A 20811-nucleotide genomic window follows, 5' to 3' on the forward strand; every position below is an offset into this window, starting at 1 on the left:
ACACAAACAAATATATTACCTGACCAACCTGAAATAAATCCAAAAATAAATTCGATTATTTATGACTAAGAAACAGAAAAAGTCAGCCACAGCATACCAAAACTAATATATCAGCAATGAACTAAGTTTATTTAGCAGTGTACTAAACAAAGCAAAGGACAAAAATGATCAAGAAATGAAAAAAGTTCACTTAGAGAATATATTAAATATTGAAGCATCACAGAGCGTTGATAGTTCTTGTAAGTAACTATACCCATGTTTTCTCCAAGGAGCTTATTTTCTACCCTTCATCCATTTTCAAGGCAGCTATGAAAAGCCATTGCAGAATAGATTAGCAGACTACACATGAAATGGGCTGTAAAATTGGGAAAAGCATTGCCTGCTGATCCATATTAATTGTTTCCATTAGTTGGTAGACTCAGACCATAAGACACAAGAGCAGAAATAGGCTATTCGGCCCACCCAGCCCGCTCCACTATTCAAATCATGGCTAATTTATTTTTCATCTTAACAACATTCTCCTGCCTTCTCCCCATAACCTTTGATGCCATAACTAATCAAGAACCTATCAACCTCCACTTTAAGTATATCCAATAACAGCTTCCATTAATGTCTGTGGCGATGAATTCCACAGATTCATCACCCTCTGACTGAAGAAATTCCTCCTCATCTCTGTTCTGAAGGGACGTCCTTCTATTCTAAGGCTGTGCCCTCTGACTCTTGACTGTCCCATTATTGGAAATATCTTTGATACATCTTTCAATATTTAGAAGGTTTTAATGAGATTACCCGCCCCCCCTCCCATTCTTCTCAATTCCAGTGAGTATAGGTCCAGAACCATCAAATACTTCTTAAACGCTAACCCTTTCATTCCGAGGATCATTCTTATAAACCTCCTGTGGGCCCTTAACAATGCCAGCACATCCTTTCTTAGATATGCAGCCTAAAACTGCCCGCAATACTCCAAATGTGGTTTGACCAATGCCCTACCAGGTCACAGCATTTCACCCTTGTTTTTATATTCTGGTAATCTCAAAATTAATGCCAACATTGCATTTGCCTTTCCCGCTGTTCAACTGACTTATCCAGCAAGTTAACCTTTGCACTGGAACTCCAAGGTATAACCAAGGTTAAGCACAACAAGCACATGGAAATGCTACCACTGCATTTTTCACTCCAAACTGATTGGAATATATTAGCATTCTTTCTTCGCTGCAGGATGCGTATTTTAGAGATCCCTACACAACAACATGAACATGTCATTACAAAGAACATTGGAGCTGAGGATGAACACAATCACCACTTCAAGGGAAATTGAAGAAAGACAAAAAAAAGTGCTCACATTGTGAATTTAGGAGTGGGAAATCTTCTTAATAACAGAAGATGAGTCATGTAGTGTCTGGATCTATTTCTTTTAGAATCATCACTCTCCCCACGCCCACTCCCATTCAGCACCACGTATTGATCTGCTGTCTGCACAAGCCCATTGCTCTCTCTCTCACTGCAATGTGAATACACCAGATAAAGCCATCTTTCACATACTTGCTTTTATTTAATTGATATATAGTTGTACACAGACACAACAAATTGGTGACAAGTACAAAGCTAAATGGCAGAAAATATCACGAACTGCACCAACAGTTACGAGTTGAAACAGTGAGAGTTAAACAGCATAAGAAAGCCATCACAGACACTAACAAAGGAACGCTCAAAGGTGCTTAATCTTAAGTGAGAATAATGAGAAGTCGGCTTCAGTCAGGAAAGTTGACGAATTTGTTGGTGCTAATGAAGGTTGGGAGTCATATATCGGGAACGTTGAACTGTATTGTAATGCGAACAATGTGGAGGAGCAAAAGAAAACACTGCACTTCTTAGCTTAATGGGCCGAAGAACGTACAGTCTCTTACGCAACTTAGTAAACCCTGCAAAACTAGCAGGCAAGATGTTTGCTGAAAATTGTTACAATTTTACCACATCATTTGAGCCCTAAATCGCTGGTAATAGCTGAAAGATTTAGATTTTACAAAAGGAATTAAAGGATAAAAGTATTTCTGAATACATAGCAGAATTGCGCAAACTTTCCCAGTACTGTGACTTCAGATGGACTTCCTGATGCATTCAGGGACAGGCTTGTATATGGCATGCATAGTCAAGGCACTCAAAAGAGGCTACGATCTGAAACAGACTCAACCTTAGAACAGGCAATGACCATTGCAATATTGTTAGAGACTTCACCAAAGGATTCAGCAGAACTACAGAAAAGGAGGTTAGAACATTAAATACACAAAATGTCCCTGAATGATGCAAAAAGCCAAAGATGTTATTGATGTAGCAAATCCTCCCATGATACAAATGACTGTTGGTTCAAAGAAAAAGTCTGCAGAAAGTGCCATAGATAAGGTCACATGGAAAGAACGTGCAAAGCAGACAAAAGCATAACCAAGTGAGAAGGCTCAAACATAAAACTAAGATACCATGAGAGAAGACCTCAGTGAGGACTTACACAGGTAAAAAAGTGTATCCCAAAGGAAAACTGGAAGTAAATGTGACATATCAAGGCAAAACACAACAATTAGAGCTCAACATATTGAAAAGTGGAGGGCCAACACTTTTCAGACATGAATGGTTGACAAAAATCCAACTAGACTGGCACTCAACCAAGGCTCTCAGCACAGCATCAACAGGCAACAGCAGCTCAAATAGTAGTACTAACCAGAGACTGGCACTGCTGCTTAATGATAATGAGAAGGTGTTTGAGAAGGAGATCAGTAAATTCAAAGGCACGAAGGCCAGAATTGAACTGAATGAAGCGGCAACACCAAGATTCCACAAAGCACACCCGGTGCCTTAACACATTACTTCCTAATATGGATGCTGAACTGCAGAGCTTGGAAGCATCTGGAATTCTCTCCAAGGTTGAATGGAGCAATTGGGCTACACCCATCATCCCAGTAGTCAAGAAAAGGAAGGCCGGAGCTGTTCGCATATGTGGGGTGAGCATTTCAAGGTCAGCATCAACTCGGTGTTGCGTACTGTGCAGTATCCCCTGCCATGAATAGAAGGTATTTTTGCATCTTTGGCAGGTGGGGAGCACTTTTCAAAGATTGACATAAGTCTACAGTATCTGCAAATGGAGATTGAGGAGTCAAGTAGGAAGTCCCTCACAATCAACACTCACAAGGTACTGTTCCAGTATAATCGTCTCATCTTCGGCATTGCATTATCTCCAGCAATTTGGCGAGGAGCAATGAACCAAGTGTTCCAAGTTACACTAGAAACACAATGTTACCTTGATGACATCATCATGACCGGCAAAAATGATGAAGAGCACCTCCGGAACCTTGGTAAAGTGCTTACCAGACTGAGTGACACGGTCTGCATGCAGAGAGAAATGTGAGTTTTTCAAGAATAAAACCTCATATTGTGGACATGTCATTTCAAGCAATGGCTTACATAAGTCACATGAGAAAACTGAAGCAGAGCTATACAGGCACCCAAACCAGAAAATGCGCAACTCAAGTCATATTTGGGCCTTGTAAACTACTACCACTGGTTTCTCCCAAACATCTCTACTGTGCTGCACCCATTGAACGCACTGTTACAGATAGGAGCAAAGTGGGAATGGTTAGAAAGATGTGAAAAAACATTCAAGGGAAAAAAGAGACTTAATAACATCCGATGAACTGCTCACCCATCATGACCCATCCCTGTCCATCAGACTGGCGTGCAATGCGTCCCCTAATGGCATTGGAACTGTTTAGTCACACATTATGAAAGATGAATCTGAATGCCTGATTGCATTTGCTTCAGGGTCACTGACGAGGGCAGAATGCAACTACGCACAGATCAACCAGGAGGCCCTTAGTCTAGTATCACTACTTCTATGGACAGAAGTTTACGCTAGTGAGAGATCACCAGCCCCTTGTGTCTATTTTCAACCAGTTGCCAAGTGAAGCAGCAAGGAGCTTCGAGATTGGACAGGAAGTCCTAGGACAGGATTAGCGAGAAGACAGTGGACATGTAGTAGGATAGCTACAAGAACTGGACCACTGATGTACACAGTCAATGTTGGACATTAGACATGGAGACATCATGTGGACCAGATAATGGGTATTCAACTGAAAAGCACATCCGAGTCGAATGCATCCAACAAGACGGACCTATTACAGTCACCGAACTTACCTCTCAGTGATGATCATATCACTGACAGCAACATGACACCAGAAACCGAGAAAGTTGTCTTTGACAAGACACCTACCAAACCTGATGCCACTGCACAAGTCCAAAGGCACTATCCTGAAAGGAACAGAGCGCCACCTATAAAACTGAACCTTTACAACTGTGAAGTTCATTATGGATGGTTATTGTGAAAGTATGTTTACAGGTGTCCCCCGCTTTTTGAACGTTCGCTTTACGAAACCTCACTGTTACGAAAGACCTACATTAGTTACCTGTTTTCACTAACAGAAGGTGTTTTCACTGTCACGAAAGAAGCAGCACACGAAAAAACAGCTTGCGATAAAAGGCAGCGCGTGAGAAAAAGCAGCCGCCCCCCCCCCCCCCCCGATTCGGAACTGCATTCTCACCGGCATTGCTTAAACACGTGCCTGTGAGCAGCCATTTGCAAGATGAGTTCTAAGGTATTGGAAAAGCCTGAAAGAGAGCTCGTAAGGGTGTTGCACTTAGCATAAAACTAGACATAATTAAGCGTTTCGATCGTGGTGAACGAAGTAAGGACAAAGTGAGCTTGGCTTGTGGAAGTTGACAAAGATGATATTGAAGAGGTTTTGGCATCTCATGACCAAGAACTGATAGATGAAGAGCTGATGCAATTGGAAGAGGAAAGGATAGCAATCAAAACCGAATGCAGTAGTGAACGGACCGAAAGTGAAGTCATCCAGGAACTGAACGTGAAGCAACTGCGTGAGATTTTCACTGCAATGATAAAGTACGACTTTAATTTTGAAAGGGTACGTCGGTTTAGGGGATATTTGCAGGATGGTTTGAGTGCTTACTAAGAACTGTATGATCTAAAAATGCGCGAGGCTAAGCAGTCAAGCAAGCCTTCCACAGCAGACGACGAACCTCGAACCTCGACCTTCGACATCGAGGCAGGCAGTCATAGGAGAAAATGACCTGCCTCCCTGATGGAAACAGACGACACCCTAGTGTCCCACCACCCCAACCCCGGGCCGCAGACAGGTACCGATTCGCGGAGAATGCAGCTGTAGCCGGGAGACACCCAGTACATCTTTAAGAAAAAAAGCCGAAATAAACAAACTAATTAATTAGGTGCTGCCTGGCACGTAAATGTTGGCCCAGATCAGAGACAATTGCTGATTGCGTCGCCTCTGATCTGGGCCGACATTTACGTACTGGGCGGCACCTAATTAATTAGCTTGTTTATTTCGGCTTTTTTCTTAAAGATGTGCTGGGTGCGTCCCAGCTGCCGCTGTACCACTGCATGCTTCGCAGATCGGTATCAGTCAGTGGCCCGCAGGGTGGGGACCACTGCACCACCCCAACCTCCGATGACTCAGCCTAACACACCATCATCAGTGTGCTCGATGTCTTCCCGATTCCAGTAAGTGATACTACACTGTACATACATTATTTCTTTTTTATATCGGCTGTGTATTTTTACATGTTGTTTGGTATGATTTGGCAGCTTCATAGCTTAAAGGTTACTGGAGAGCGCTTGCACCGTGTTTCTGCCGAGAGCGCTTGCGTGAGATTTTCGCTACAGAGAACAGTGCGGCAATGATTGTGGAAAAGTATTTCTACTTTATATAGGCTGTGTATTCATCATATCATTCCTGCTTTTACTATATGTTACTGTTATTTTAGGTTTTATGTGTTATTTGGCATGATTTGGTAGGTTATTTTTGGGTCTGTGAACGATCACAAATTTTTCCCCTATAAACTAATGGTAATTGCTTCTTCGCTTTACGACATTCCGGCTTACGAACCATTTCATAGGAACGCTCTACCTTCGGATAGCGGGAGAAACCTGTATTTGGAATAAGGATTTATTAAAGGAAAATTGAATGTTTTGTACATATACAGTTTTATATTACATTAATCTAAAGGGGGGGAAGTGTATTGTATAGATCTATTTCTTTTAGAGCAATGAACCCCCCCCCACTTACATATCGATCTGTTGACTGCGCATGCGCTGTTGTCTACGTGTGTACATTGTTCTCTCTCACTCACTCTCACTGTAATGCAAATAAACCAGTTAAAGCTATCTCCCGCATGCGTGCTTTTATTTAATTGATATGTAATTGTGCACAGGCAACAGGTCACACTCCACAAGAAATCCAGCCTCTCCCCTGCAGCCACAATATATTTCTATGGCTATTCCATTTCAGTTTCTCATTAATGGTGACCCTCAGGATGTTGATGTTTGGGGACCCTGTTCTAGTCATGCCATTGAATGTTAAACATTCGCTTGTTTGAGTTGGTCAATGCATCGCATGTAGGAGACCTTAATTTTGCATCCCAATTGCCTGTTAAAGTCTGAATGTTACTCAGGTCTTGAGGCACACAAATATTTTCTACACCTTTGAGAAACTGAACACCAGTCATAAACAATACCCACTTTTCTTTAAGCAATAAGAGTTCTGCAATTTGATTTCCATTATAGCAGTATTTTAAAATTCAATTAAAACTGAGTTACTATCAAGCATGTTTGAGAAACAAGAGAAATATTGATCAAAAAGAGCAATATGGCATAACTATTGTGGCACAGTAACATAGCAGTTAGCACAAGTTTTACAGCGCCAGCAATTTGGGTTGATTTCCAGCTGCTTTCTTTAAGATGTTTGTACGTTCAGCCCATGATCACGTGGGTTTCCTCCAGGTGCTCTGATTTCCACCCACATTCCAAAGAGATACAGGTTAGGGTCATAAGTTGAGGGTATGCTATGTTGGTGCCGGAATCACGGTAATACTTGCAGGCTGTCCCTAGTGCAGCCTTGGACTGTGTTGGTCATTGATGGAAAATATACATTTAACTATATGTTTCAATGTACATGTGACAAATATTGCTAATGTTTTTTAAATATACCATTTACCACATTAACATTACTTAAACACACATTGCACAGAATTTGTCATCTTCAATAGAATATTTCAAAACTTCATTACTTTCAACAAGCTAGGATGGTGATAGGAAAAAGAGTAATCTGATCTGTCAAGCTCTCTCATTAATTATTTTTAATGGGATCTGTCCATCCTATTGACAATACTTATCAATGCTGGAGTTCATTGACAAGATTTTCCTTGCATCTCCCACAAGTGAAACCATAACTGATCATAAATCAATCTCACATATAAATCAGATGTATGGCTAGTATGCAACAATATATGAATGTCATTTTAAGGATATTTCTCCTTAGTTTCACAAATAAGAATTCCTCTTGGTACCTTTCCCCTTCAATATAGCAAATAAATTTCTCAGTTATGAAAGCACTATAAATAAGGAATGTTCTCATTTTTGTTATGTTACTGATTTGGCCTGCTTCTATTCCCTACCCCCAGGCTCAATATACATTTCCTGAGATTGGCCTGCAAACATACTTCTATTGCTGTTGAGCCACCTGCTAGCAAGTGCCCAGGGAATGTACTATGATTTATGCTGCCTTTCTTTGCACTGTACTGCACAGTGGACTCCCCTTGTGCAAGCTTCTGCAGGCATCCCAGAGTTCATGTTTGGAAATATCTGCCCATGGAGCCTGCACTGTTCAACCTAATCTAAATAGAGGAATCTCACTGAAATTAATGTGAGAAAGACTGCCAAAAAGAAAAGGCAAACTAACCATTTCACATCATTCAGTTTAGTTTATAACAGTTTAAGCGCTTTTTTAAGCATTTTGAATTGTTCCAGTTTTTTTTGCATTTTTCATTGATTCAGGGCATTTTGAATGTTTGATAGTCAAAAGCATTCACAAATGGAGCAACAAAACTGGCTACAAAAGCCAATCTCTGAATATTGTTGGCTATTTAGGATAAAGTGATCCTGAGCTGCACTATACTGCATAAAGCCATAGACCAATGTAAGGAAGCAGACTTCGCAGCTGAACACTATGCCAGGTATCATAATTGAAATAAAAATATAGTCACCAACAAAGAAAATTAATTTTACATAAAAGTAATTCCCTGCTGGCAAAATGTTATACACTGTTTCATTAATCAGGTGGTGGAAAATACAATAAATATACTGAATACAACAGACTGATCTTTTCTTCGAGTTACATTCATAAAATAAAACTATTTGAAATTATTTTAACAAGTTATTGTGAAGTTAAGGATTCATAAGCTCCAAAAACTTAAAATAAATCTTTTAAAAACGCAAACAACAGGAATTCTGCAGATGCTGGAAATTCAAGCAACACACATAAAAGTTGCTGGTGGACACAGCAGGCCAGGCAGCATCTCTAGGAAGAGGTGCAGTCGACGTTTCAGGCCGAGACCCTTCGTCAGGACTTAAATCTTTTATTTGCTTTTTTTTTTCAAATTTAGCCCTTTCCTCTTTTAAAAGATGTGTGCTTATTTTAAAATATAATTTATCACCATCAATACATACAAAACTACTATCTTCAGTAAGTGAGTTGCATTTCATCCATTTTTGGCAGTGCATTTTGCCCTAATACCACAGAAAACTAACTAGGACAAATCCACTTTTAAAAAAACTTCAGGTGATCCCTGCATTACAGAGGGGTTATGTTCTGTAATGCAAACATCTTTTCCTATTAAATTCTGTTAACAGTGGAGATGCATCCCTATGGAATGTTTCCCTTTCATAATAAACCATTTTTCCCAGAGATGATAAGGTGACCAAATGTCATTTAAAAGCTGAAGCAACAGACTGGGAAGGTGGACAAGGCTCATGCAAAAGTAGCAACAAGTTAAGTCATTAATACTGTGGAACAATAAGATCTGGATGTGGATGTCATCACATCAATGATACTGGCAGTCGCACCAAGTCACTCCAGTTCAAGGACGTATGAACAGATGTCTCAGAGTGCAGAGCAGCCATGATCTTCAATTGCGAGGCATTTTTTTCTAACATGCAAGACTCACGCATTAGGAAAGGGTTTCAGATATGGGGATATCTGGAAAAGGCATGGGATTTGAGGACATGGCTTCATGGAAGAAAGGTGGTTCAGGGGAGTAATAGGTAAAAACACAGTGACTGAGTGAAAGTAAAGTAGGGACCAGGACATTGCTTTAAGGAGCTGGCCATGGATACTGCTGCTCTTCACAAAATAGTGGGTCAGAGAAAATGCCACGTTGATTATTGAAACCAGTATGTCAATTACAACAGCGAAAAAAAAACACCAGTGTTTTGGTGAATTGTCACTGGAAGTATCCAATTTCCCAATATGTTGAACTTCCATCAGAAACAGATCAAAAGATCTGGAATTTTAATTACACACTCTTTTCACATAAAAAGACAAATAATTTTGTTTTCCTGATCCAATTTCAAGGCAGTTATTGAAACAATACATTCTCATTAAACTATCTTTTCTGGTATCTCATTAGTTCCTTAAGATTGCTGCACTATATTTAACCAACCTTTCACAAAGGGAAATCCAGCATCGTATGATGTAAAAGCAAGCCTGAGATAAGAGCAGAAATTGCAAGAAATACCTAGCATCTGAAAAGAGAGAAAGAGTTGAAGAATCAGAAAACAACAGCTCCTTTCTCCATAGATGCAGACTGCATGGAACAGCTTCAAGCTCCTGGGTGCCAACATTTCAGAGGATGCATCGTGGGCGCAACACATTGATGCAATTACTAGGAAAGCACACCAGTCCCCCTATTCAATTAGGTGTTTTAGGAGAAATAGTACGCCGCCAACGATTTCTGTAAGCTTCTGCAGATTTGCTATAGAGAGAATTCTAACTGGGTATATCACAACCTGGTATGGAGTCTCCAATGCACAGGATCACAAGAGGCTGCTCAGCCAGTTCCATCACAGACACAACTGGCCCCACCATCGACGGCACCTTCAAGAGCCTGTGCCTCAAGAATATGGCATCCATCACTAAAGTCCCTCAACATGCCTTCTTTGCTTCACTTCCATCATGGAGGTGGTACAGGAGTCTGAAGACCCACACTCAACATTTTAAAAACAGCTTCTTCCTCTCCACCATCTGAATTCTGAACATCAATGCTCCCAGGAACACCAACTATTTATTCATCTTTCCTAAAACTATCTATTTTTGTCAATTATAGTAATTTTTATGTCTTACAGTGTCCTGCTACAGCAAAACAACAAACTTCAAGCCATACGATAGTAATATCAAACATAATTCTGATTATTTACTTTGATTACAGCACTGTGTGGTTCTTCTATTAGGAGAGGAGTTAGAATCAGCTCTATTGGCCTTCACCATTCATCAGTGAACATCTGCACATTTAAAAAAATGAACTCGGGCGACAGATTAGAAACAGATTATTGTTGAAGGGGAGGCAAAGAATCACAACTCATTTGGGATTTAATAATTACTTCTACCTACTTCAAATGATTTCATTAAAATAAACACCAATCTGAATAAATAATGGAATGGTATACGAATATCAGCGACAGCTTCATGGGTTAACTGGTAGAAAGCAATCAGCAAACCCTGAAGAAAGCATAATGACTGGAGGCCCCCTAGATCACCAGTTATTTTAAATTGCAAACAAGGGCTCTTTAATCTTTAAATGCAAATACTTTGAAGATGTATTTTTTAAAACACCTAAAGTCATCCTCAAATATTGTCAGTTCTGTGAGTCATAAACATTCTAGGTGAACAAGGCACTCCCAAGAGTTGCCAGATTGAAAATAATCCGACGAGTATCACTTCAAAACAGTGATACCAGCTCATTATCAAATTTGTTCGACTTTAATATGTAACTGTTTAGTTCGGCTTCCTCCACCACTATTCTTACCTGCAGTCCTCTCCGCCTCAAAATACTCGAATCATCCATGATACAAGTCAAATGAAAATCCACAGTTCATGCCAGTATGCAAACACACACAAACTGAATTAACAGCTTGTTAGCCAGTCTCTCACATCAGCAGCAGACAGACTGGCAAATAAATTATTTCTATTTCTAAGCAGCCAGAGCTACCGGACTTCATTCCTCATTTCCGTGAGGATTCTTGTTCTTTTGGAGTTCGTGCTGCACAAATCCACGTCCTTCTTGACCGGAATTGGGTCTGTGCTGTACAGGTCACTTAAGCAGGGCTTTTTCCTCTCATCTGAGCAGCTGAGACATATGCGATCTGACGTTGCAGTAATTCATTCACTAGTTTTGCTGGTGAGTCCATCTCAATGTCGCAGCACCTCTGAATTGTCAGTGTTAATGGGAAAGCAGACTTGGCAAATAGCCAGTAGCTATTCCCATGTGCAAATTACAGTCAGAACCCGGGATCCGTTTCCAAGTCACTTCAACATGAGGGCACCGTCGATATAGCCTTTTTAATCAGATTTCTCTCTTTCAGACTTGTATTTTCCCCCAGTACAAAAGATTCTTCTTTTCCACTCTCTTCAGATTTGAAGTCACACTACAAAGTGATTGTTCAAATGAGATTTCTGGAAATATATAAGCTAAGCTAGCTGAATTCATTTGGAAGCTCAACCACGATTCAGAGTAATAATATGCAAGACAAATCCAAAGTGCACTAAATGTTCAGCCTGCATATCTTGTTCCGTTATGGCAGGCAGTCCGTTTGTTGCAGATCCAGTCAGTGAGCAGTAGCACTTCCTCCCCATCTGCTGTTGAAAACAACTGAATGCAAGCAGTCAGCCAACCAGCCAACCAACCGCATGCAAGCATAGAAAGATTTGCCTAAATTATACAAGCTAGTCTGTTCATGCTGCTGAGAGAAACTCCCTGTTCCTTTGGCTCAGTCTCATTCATTCCACACTTCTTGTGTCACAAATATCGCACAATCCACAAATATGACAGTTTTCTAAATGTTTTGTTCTGAAGTGTGCTTTCAATTTGTGAGAAACCAATTCCACATCCTATTAAAATCAATGGGGAGTATTTTCTAATGTAAAAGTTGATTCTAAGAAAAACAGATCGGAAAGCAGAGTTAAATTTGCACATTGAAAGCATGTCTATATCAAAGTCAAGTTTATTGTTTGCACAAGTACAGGTTAAGCACCCCTTAACCGAAATGTTTTGGGCCCAGAAGCGCTTTAGATTTCAGATTTTGGAATACAGTTTGAGTACACCTTATCCAAAATGCTTGGGGCTGGGAGTGCTTTGGATTTCAGATGTTTTCAGATTTTTGGAATATATAAAGAGCTAGCTTGGGATCACCATCATTTCCGACTCAATTTATGTGCAACCAGTAAGCAGTCTTTGTCTTACACTTGTTCATCACACAAACGTGATTAACCTTAAAAATGATTATATACCATTAATATAATGAAAATACAAAATATAATGTGTGCAGGTTAACAGAAGAAGCATCTAGAGAATACCTGAAGTTGCTGTTGAACAACAAATAACAGCAAGCTTTCAGTCCCCACCTACAATGCTGTGTTTCAGTTAAAAGGTAACAATACACGGTATTCGTATTTTACTCTTTTGAGGGCCTTATGTAAGGTATAAAAACCATCACTCTAGACTTGTTCTCATGTTAGAGTTTCATCAGCGACTCTCTAAAAAACGTAATGCTGTTCGGTTAGGTACAAAAACATTCAGCATCGTAGACTTGTTTTGATGTTAGATTTGAGATCAGCAAATGCTTTAAAAATTTAATGCTGAGATTTTCCTGAAATTTCTGTAATCAGCCTGCAGAATATTAACAATTACCTTCAATTGTTAATATTGGAGGGAGGAGGAAAGCGGGAGGAGAAGATAGCAGCGCGCCATGCGCGCACAGCCCTCCAGTGAAAATGATATTGTATCCGTTAAATAGGGGCCGTGGACAATTCTGATTTGATGGAGACAGACGTGAAAGCACAGAGGAACATCTGGAGAAATTTCTGAAACACAGGTTCGCTGCCACTGTTACTGGGCGATCGAGAATCTTCAGGAGGGAAGGCCCCAAAATCCCTGGCTTTGCCTGCTGCTGGCGACCAAGATTGAGGTTGAATCGTTGGAATAGAGATGGTGCTCGGTACTCGGTGTCAGAGGGCTGATCGGAGGCTCAAGGTTTTCGGACGACTCAAGAGTCGGACTGTGGTCGGGCATGGCAGGGAGAGTTTTCTTCCTTCTCCCGTCTGCGTGAGATGTGGGACATTTGAGGGACTTTGAACATTTTACTGTGCAATGGACTGTTCTTCATCAAGTTATGGTATTGTTGCACTGTTGTAACTATATGTTATAATTATGTTGTTTTATTAGTTTTTTCAGTCTTGGTCTGTCCTGTGTTTTGTGATATCACACCGAAGGAAATATTGTATCATTTCTTAATGCATGCATTACTAAATGACAATAAAAGAGGACTATGTGTCTTCATAATCTAAAAATAAATTTTCAGTTCATCGTGATAGATCTGTGCTTACTTCATGATCAGCATACCGTTAAGCAGCACATGTTCACTCAGACACCGACAGTACACATTCGAGATCTTCATTTTTCACTTTACACAGGGTTTTTGTATTTTTCATTAACTTCTGTTCATTACGTATGTGAGGTCACTTCTCAGATTGTCTGTGATCCACAGGGACCTGCGCATTGCCTGGGAACCTTCCCAGCGCGTTGTAGAATTTTCCATTTGAGATTTCATGCCAGTGGATTTCGGAGGCTTTTGGATTTTGGATTTTCAGATAAGGGGTGCTCAACTTGTAACTGTATGAACAGCTACAATCACCTGTAAGAGCATCATGGGAACATAGCATCAGAAAGAAACATCCAACGTCCAAAAAGGAACAAATCATGCAAACAATAAAAAAATACAAACAACATGAACCACAATGTCACCCAAAGCAAGTCCACAGCCATGTAGGTCCTGTAGCAGATCCAGGAACCCAAAGGCCACAGCTGCAGAGCCAGATTCAGCACAGAGGCAAGTGCCGATGGCTGCAAGCCACAGCTACAGAGTTAGTTCAGCGCTGAGGAGAGTAAAGCCTCCCGCAGTGAGCTGAACACTGGTTCATGCTCCACCATCAGCCTCGACAGATTAATCTTTTTAATCTGGTTCGGCGCTTAAATCGTCCAAACATCAGTATGTTATCCGCTCCCCGGTCCAGACCTCATCGCTTCAGTCCAACCCAAAGATTCAGTCTGGCCCCAAGTTCCAGCAATGGGTACCACAACGGTACCTGCATACTTGAGAGTCCAGTTTGCTGAGACTTTCAGGGCATCACAAAAAATGCCGGGTCATGCAGATGGTTCAATAGCACACCTCCCGGTTGTACAGATGGTTCAAAAGCACACCTCCCAATGGGAAGTTGCAGGCTGAGAATTGCAGTGATTGAAGAAGTATATTTAGTAGAATTCTTAGAAGCCTCATTTGCAGCCATATCTCACCAGTGCCATCTTTGCAGGCTTCTGTTCCTCCTGCCTTATGGTAGGTGTGAAAAGATGGTTGTGGGGAATCTTTGCTGATTGATGTTGCATGCCTGAAAAAGTACGTTCTGTAGTTAATACCAATAGTGCGGAGGGATATGCCTGTGATGTATTGAGCAAAGTCCACTGTTCTCTACAGCTTCTTACATTCCTGCATTTGGAATGCTGTACCAGACCACGTTGCAAATCAGTCAGGATACTTTCAACAGTACATCTGCGGAAATTTGCAGAGTGCTTGATGACAAGCCAACCCTAAGAAAGTAAATAAGTTGACACATTTTCCTCATCTTTGTATCTATGTGCTGGGTCCAGGACAGATTGTATTATGTTAATACCCAAGAATTTAAAGCTGCTGAATTACTACACTGCCATTCTCCCAATCTAGACCAGTGTATATATGTTTGCCCTCCTTCCCCTTCTAGAAATCAGTAGTCGTAGAAGAGTACAGCACAGAAACAGGTCCTTCGGCCTATCTAGTCCGTGCCAAAGCATTTAAACTGCCCACTCCCAACAATCTGCACTGTGACCATAGCCCTCCATACCTCCTCCACCCATCTACCTATCCAAATGGTAAAATCGAGCTTGCATGCACCACCTGTGCTGGCAGCTCATTCCACTCTCAAGACCCTGACTGAAGAAATTTCCCCTCGTATTCCCCTTAAACTATTCACCTTTCACCCTTAACACATAACTTCTGGTTCTAGCCCCACCCAACCCCAATGAAAAAAACGTGTTTGCATTTACCCTATCTATACCCCTCATAATTTTGAAAACCTCTATCATATCCCCTCTCAATCTTCTATGTTCTAAAGAATGCAGTCCTAATCCGTTCAATCTTTCCTTATAACTGAGGTCCTCTTGACCTGGCAACATCTTTATAAATTTTCTCCATACTCTTTCAACTTGGTTTACATCTTTCTTGTAGGTAGGTAACCAAAACGGCACACAATCTCCAAATTAGCTAAATGTCTTACATAATAAGACCAATGTCTTTTCCAACTAAAACATAACATCCCATCTCTTATACTCAGTATTTTGATTTATAAAGGCCAATGTGCTAAAAGCTTTCTTCACGACCCTATCTACCTGTGATGCCACTTTCAATGAATTATGAATCTGTGTTCCCAGATCTTTTTGTTCTAGTACCTCCCTCAGTGCCCTACCTTTGACTGTGCAAGACCTACCTGGTTGATCCTACCAAAAAGCAATACTTTGCACTTGCCTGCATTAAATTCCATCTGCCATTTTTCCTGCTGGGGTCCAGATCCCACACCAGCTATGATATCCTTCCTCACTGTTCACTACCTCCCTGAAGAAATTTCCCCTCATCTTAAACTGTGCATCCTAGACTCCTCAGTGCATCCTAGATTCCTCTCTACAACAAATCTGTCAAATCCTTGAACAATTTTTAAAGTTTCAATAATGTCTTTCATTTTTTCAAGTTCTTATCTGTTCAAGCTAACTTAATCTCTTTCTTTATGTCATCACTGGAATCAGTAAACAGAATTTTCACTGTATTTACATGAAAAGTTTGTGAGACCAAAACAGAACACATCAGTGCAATCTCACCAATGCAATAAGATTTCCTCACTCCAGCAATCAAAACCTGTTGAAATGAAGGCTATTAGACCATTTGTACTCCAAATTGCCTTCAGCACAAAGTGATGGCCTTCAGTGAGTTGTGTACAAGCAACCTTCGTCTCTTTCAATGTCAACAATACCCAAATTCTCATTATTTAACAAATACCTGGCTTTTCTGAAGGTCTTGAAAGTAAAATGATCAGCACAAAGCCAAATACATTCTGGAACATATTTCTATGAAAAAGGAACAATACATTCTGAAATTAAGCTAATTCCTCTTGTAACTCACAGAATTTTCAACAATAGAGAAGCCTAAATACAGAAGTTGTAATTTAAAAAGAATTGCTATTGAGAAATGTAAATTTTGAATGAGAAGGATGGAAAGGAAAAGGGAAATCATAAATGTACAATACCCTTGACAAAAATAAATGGATTTATACAATCTAGGCAGGTACTTGGTGCATAAATTGTTCCCTCTCAACAAATAGATGCAGAAGATCAGTTATAGTTTATCTTATTATCTACATAAAATGACAAGACATGGATCCAAGCAGGGAAAAAAAGGCCTTACGGGCTAATTCTTATTCAAATAGCCATTTATATATCTGACATCATTTCTTGAAGTATATCCAACATACACATCTGTTTCTCCACAGCATAGTTTTATCATATGACTGACAGTATCTTTGCTAATCTGCTGCAGATTAAACTGTATTTTTGTCTTTGCCTTCATTTAGTATTCTTATTAAAACAAAAACTTTTCAGCTAAGTAAGTCCAAATTTGAACATTTTGCCCATCACAAAAGTAGACCATAAGACACAGGAGCAGGATTAGGCCAATCAGCCCAGAGAGTCTACTCTGCTATGGCTGCTCCAGTTTCCATTTCAACCTCATTCTCCTGCCTTCAACCCATAACCTTTCGTGCCACAATCCAAAATCTATCAACCTCTACCTTAAATACACCCAATATCCTAGCCTCCATTGACACCTGGCACAGATTAACCAGCCTCTGGGTAAAGAAACTCATCCTCATTTCCATTCTAAATGGCCATCCCTCTATTCTGAGGCTGTGCTTTCTGGTCCAAGTTCATCCACTAGGAAACATCTTCTCCACATCCACTCTATCTAGGCTTTTCAATATTCAATAGGTTTCAATGAAATTCCCCCCACCCGCACCCATCCATTCTTCTAAACTTCAGTGAGTACAGGCCCAGAGTCATCAAACGCTCCTCATATGATAACCCTTTCATTCCTGGTATCTTTCTCGTGACACTCCTCTGAACTCTCTCTAATGTCAGCATTCTTAGATAAGGGGCCCAAAATTGCTCACAATACTTCAAGGGATGACTCACCAGTGCCTTCTAAAGCTTCAAGATTGCTTCCTTGCTTTAATATTCTATTCTCTCAAAATGAATATTAACACTGCATTTGCTTTCCTCACCACCAACTCAACCTGCACGTTAATCTTTAGGGCATCCTGCATGAGGACTCCCAAGTCCTCGGATTTTGGAATTTTCTCCCCACTTAGACATAATCTTTGTCTATTCCTTCTACCTAGGTGCACGGCCATACACTTCCAGAGACTATTCTATCTGATACTTATTTGTCCATTCTCCAAATCTGTCTATGTCCTTCTTCAGCCTCCCTGCTTCGTCAACACCACTTGCCCCTCCACCTATCTTTGTTTCGTCTACAAACTTGGCCACAAAGCTATCAACTCCATCATCTAAATCACATATACATTATGTAAAAAGCAGTCCCAAAACCAATCCCTGCAGAACACTGGTCACCAGCAGCCAACCAGGAAAGGCTGCTTTATTCCACACATTGCCTCCTGCCAATCAGCCAATCCTCTATCCATGCTGGTATCTGTCCTGTAATACCAGAGGCTCTTGTTAAGCAGCGTCAAGTGTGGCCTATTGTCAAAGGCCTTCTGAAAATCCAAGTACACAAAACCACCAATTCTTCATTGTCTATCTTGTTTGTTATTTCCTCAAAGAATTCCAACGGGTTTGTCAGGCAATATTTTCCCGCAATGAAACTAAGCTGATTTTGGCTTATTTTATCATGTGCCTTCCAGTTCCCAGAGACCTCATCCTTAACAATCTATTCCACCACCTTGCCAACCACTGAGGTCAAGCTAACTGGTCTGTAACTTCCTTTTTTCTGTCTCTTTCCCTTCTAGAAGTGTGAGGTGATGTTTGTAATTTTCCAGTCCTCCAGAACCATGCCAGAATCAAATGATTCTTGAAAGGTCATTACAGTTGCCTCCACAATCTCTTTAGCTACCATTTTCAGAACCCTGGGGTGCAGTCCATCTGGTCCAGGTGCCTTACCTACTTCAGACCTTTCAGCTTCCCAAACACCTTTTCCCTAGTAATAGCAGCATCACTCACTTCTACCCCTTTACACTCAAACTTCCAGCATACTGCTAATGTCATCTACAGTAAAGACGGATACAAAATACTTATTCAGTTCACCTATTGTTTCCTTGTTCTACATTACTACCTCTCCAGTGTCATTATCCAGTGATCTACTCTTGCCTCTCTGTTACCCTTTATATATCTGGGAAAAAAACTTTTGGCATCCTTTTTAATATTATTGGCTAGCTTACCTTCATATTTCATCTTTTCCTTCCCTTATAACATTTTTAGTTGCCTTTTCTTTGTTTTTAAAAGCTTCACAATCCTCTATTTCCCACTAATTTTTGCTCCATTATATGCCCTCTCTTTTGCTTTGATGCCTTTGACTTCCCTTGTAGCCACAGTTGTGTCATCCTGCTTTTAGAATACTTCTTCTTTAGAATGTATCTATCTTGCATCTTCCAATTTGCTCCCAGAAATTCTGGCCATTGCTGCTCTGCCATCATCCCTGCTAGTGTCCCCTTCCAATCAACTCTGGCCAGTTCCTCTCTCATGCCTCTGTAATTCCCTTTATTCCACCATAATACTAATACATTAGACTTCCATCTTCTCCCTCTCAAACTGCAGGGTGAATACTATTATATTATGATCACTGCCTTCTCAGGGTACCCGTAACTAAAGCTCCCTAATCAAATCTGGTTCATTGCCTTTCCTATCATGGACCCAACCACAAACTGGTCTAAAATGCAATCTCGTACCCATGCTATAAATTCTCTCATTTGGGATCCAGCACCAACCTGATTTTTCCCAATCAACCTGCATACTGAAATCCACCATGACTATCGTAACATTGCCCCTTGGACATGCCTTTTCTATCGCTGTTGTAATTTGTAGCCCATATCCTGGCTGCTGTTTGGAGGCCCATATACAACTCCCAACAGGGTATTTTTATCCTTGCAGTTTCTTAACTCTACTCACAAGGATTCAATGTCTTTTAATCCTATGTAATTTCTTTGTAAGGATTTGATTTCATTTTTTACCACCCGAGCCACACTACCCCCTCTGCCTATCTGCTTGTCCTTTTGATACAAGGTGTATCCTTGGACGTTAAGCTCTCAACTATAATCTTCTTTCAGCGACAGCTCAGTGATGCCCTCAAAGTCATATCTACCAATCTCTAACTATGTTACAAGATCATCTACCTTATTCCATATATTGAATTGAAATACAACTCCTTCAGTCCTGTGTTCGTCACCATTTTCGATTTTGTCCCCATGCTGTACTGCAACACGTCTCACTAATTGCAATTTTGACCTATCATCTGCCTGTCCTTCATCACCATCTCACTAAGCAATTCATCTACTTGTATACCAGTGTCCCAATCATCAGCCCTACCTCTCCAGTTCCCATCCCCCTGCCAAATTAGTTTAAACCCTCCCCAACAGCTCTAACAAATGTGCCTACAAGGATATTGGTCCCCCTCAGGTTCAGGTGGAACCCGTTCCTTTTGTACAGGTCATACCCGCCCCAGAAGAAATCCCAGTGATCCAGAAATTTGAAGCCCTGCCCCCTGCAGCACTTCCTCAGCCATTGATTCATACACTAAATTATCCTATTCTTACCCTCACTGGCACATGGGATAGGCAGTAATCCAGAGATTTCTACCCTGGAAGTCAACCTTCTACCTAACTTCTTAAATTCTCTCTTCAGAACTTCCATTCTTTTCCTATCTATGTCAATGAGTACCAAGTCTCCTGGCTGTTCACCTTCCCCCTTTAGAATGCCATGGACCCAATCAGAGACACCACTGACCCTGGCACTTGGGAACCAACCCTGGCATCCAGCTATCTCTTTCACATCCACAGAATCTCATACTATTTCTATGTCTACTCCTCTATGAAATCCCCTACCACACCCGCACTCCTCTTCTCTTCCACCCCAGCCCCCACGACACCCACTCCCTTCTGAGCAACAGCACCAGACTCAGAGCTTTTTCACTGAGGGAAGTACCCACTGAATCAATTCCATTTTCCAAGCAATGCCTTGTCCTAAAACCAAAGGATAGCTTGAAAATTTGGCACTTTCTACACAACCAGCATTCACCCAACCCCCACTCCTACCACATGTAAAAGCAGCAAACATTTGTATCCACAGGAGATACAGAAAATATTAGGCTAATTTTGGAACTTGCAGTCTGGCAAGCAATGTGTCATCATATCATTCCATTCTGTTTAAATTATTTCATATACATGTAGTGGAAAGAGAATAGTAACACTGTACATGTATTTTGTTGAAAGAAAGAAAATAGAAAACTTAGCAATGGAAATCACCTTACCCAGTGAC

The 20811-nt window shown here is 40.7% G+C and overlaps 1 protein-coding gene across 5 annotated transcripts in view; it reads right to left on the reverse strand.

The window, feature by feature from the left end:
• mast2 (microtubule associated serine/threonine kinase 2) overlaps positions 1 to 20811 on the reverse strand; it is a 457841-nt gene that overhangs the window by 333417 nt on the left and 103613 nt on the right. The window contains exon 1 of one of the 5 annotated variants that reach the window (XM_063064397.1): positions 10942 to 13312. The exons of the other annotated variants lie outside the window; for them this stretch is intronic. Within the exon in view, the coding sequence (XP_062920467.1) occupies positions 10942 to 10980 (39 nt within the window). The 5' untranslated portion in view covers positions 10981 to 13312. Of the gene's footprint in view, positions 1 to 10941; positions 13313 to 20811 lie in introns of those variants that run through there. 5 annotated transcript variants of the gene reach the window in all.

Source organism: Mobula hypostoma, chromosome 12 (genome assembly GCF_963921235.1).
Source record: "Mobula hypostoma chromosome 12, sMobHyp1.1, whole genome shotgun sequence".
NCBI classification, from domain to species: Eukaryota; Metazoa; Chordata; class Chondrichthyes; order Myliobatiformes; family Myliobatidae; genus Mobula; species Mobula hypostoma.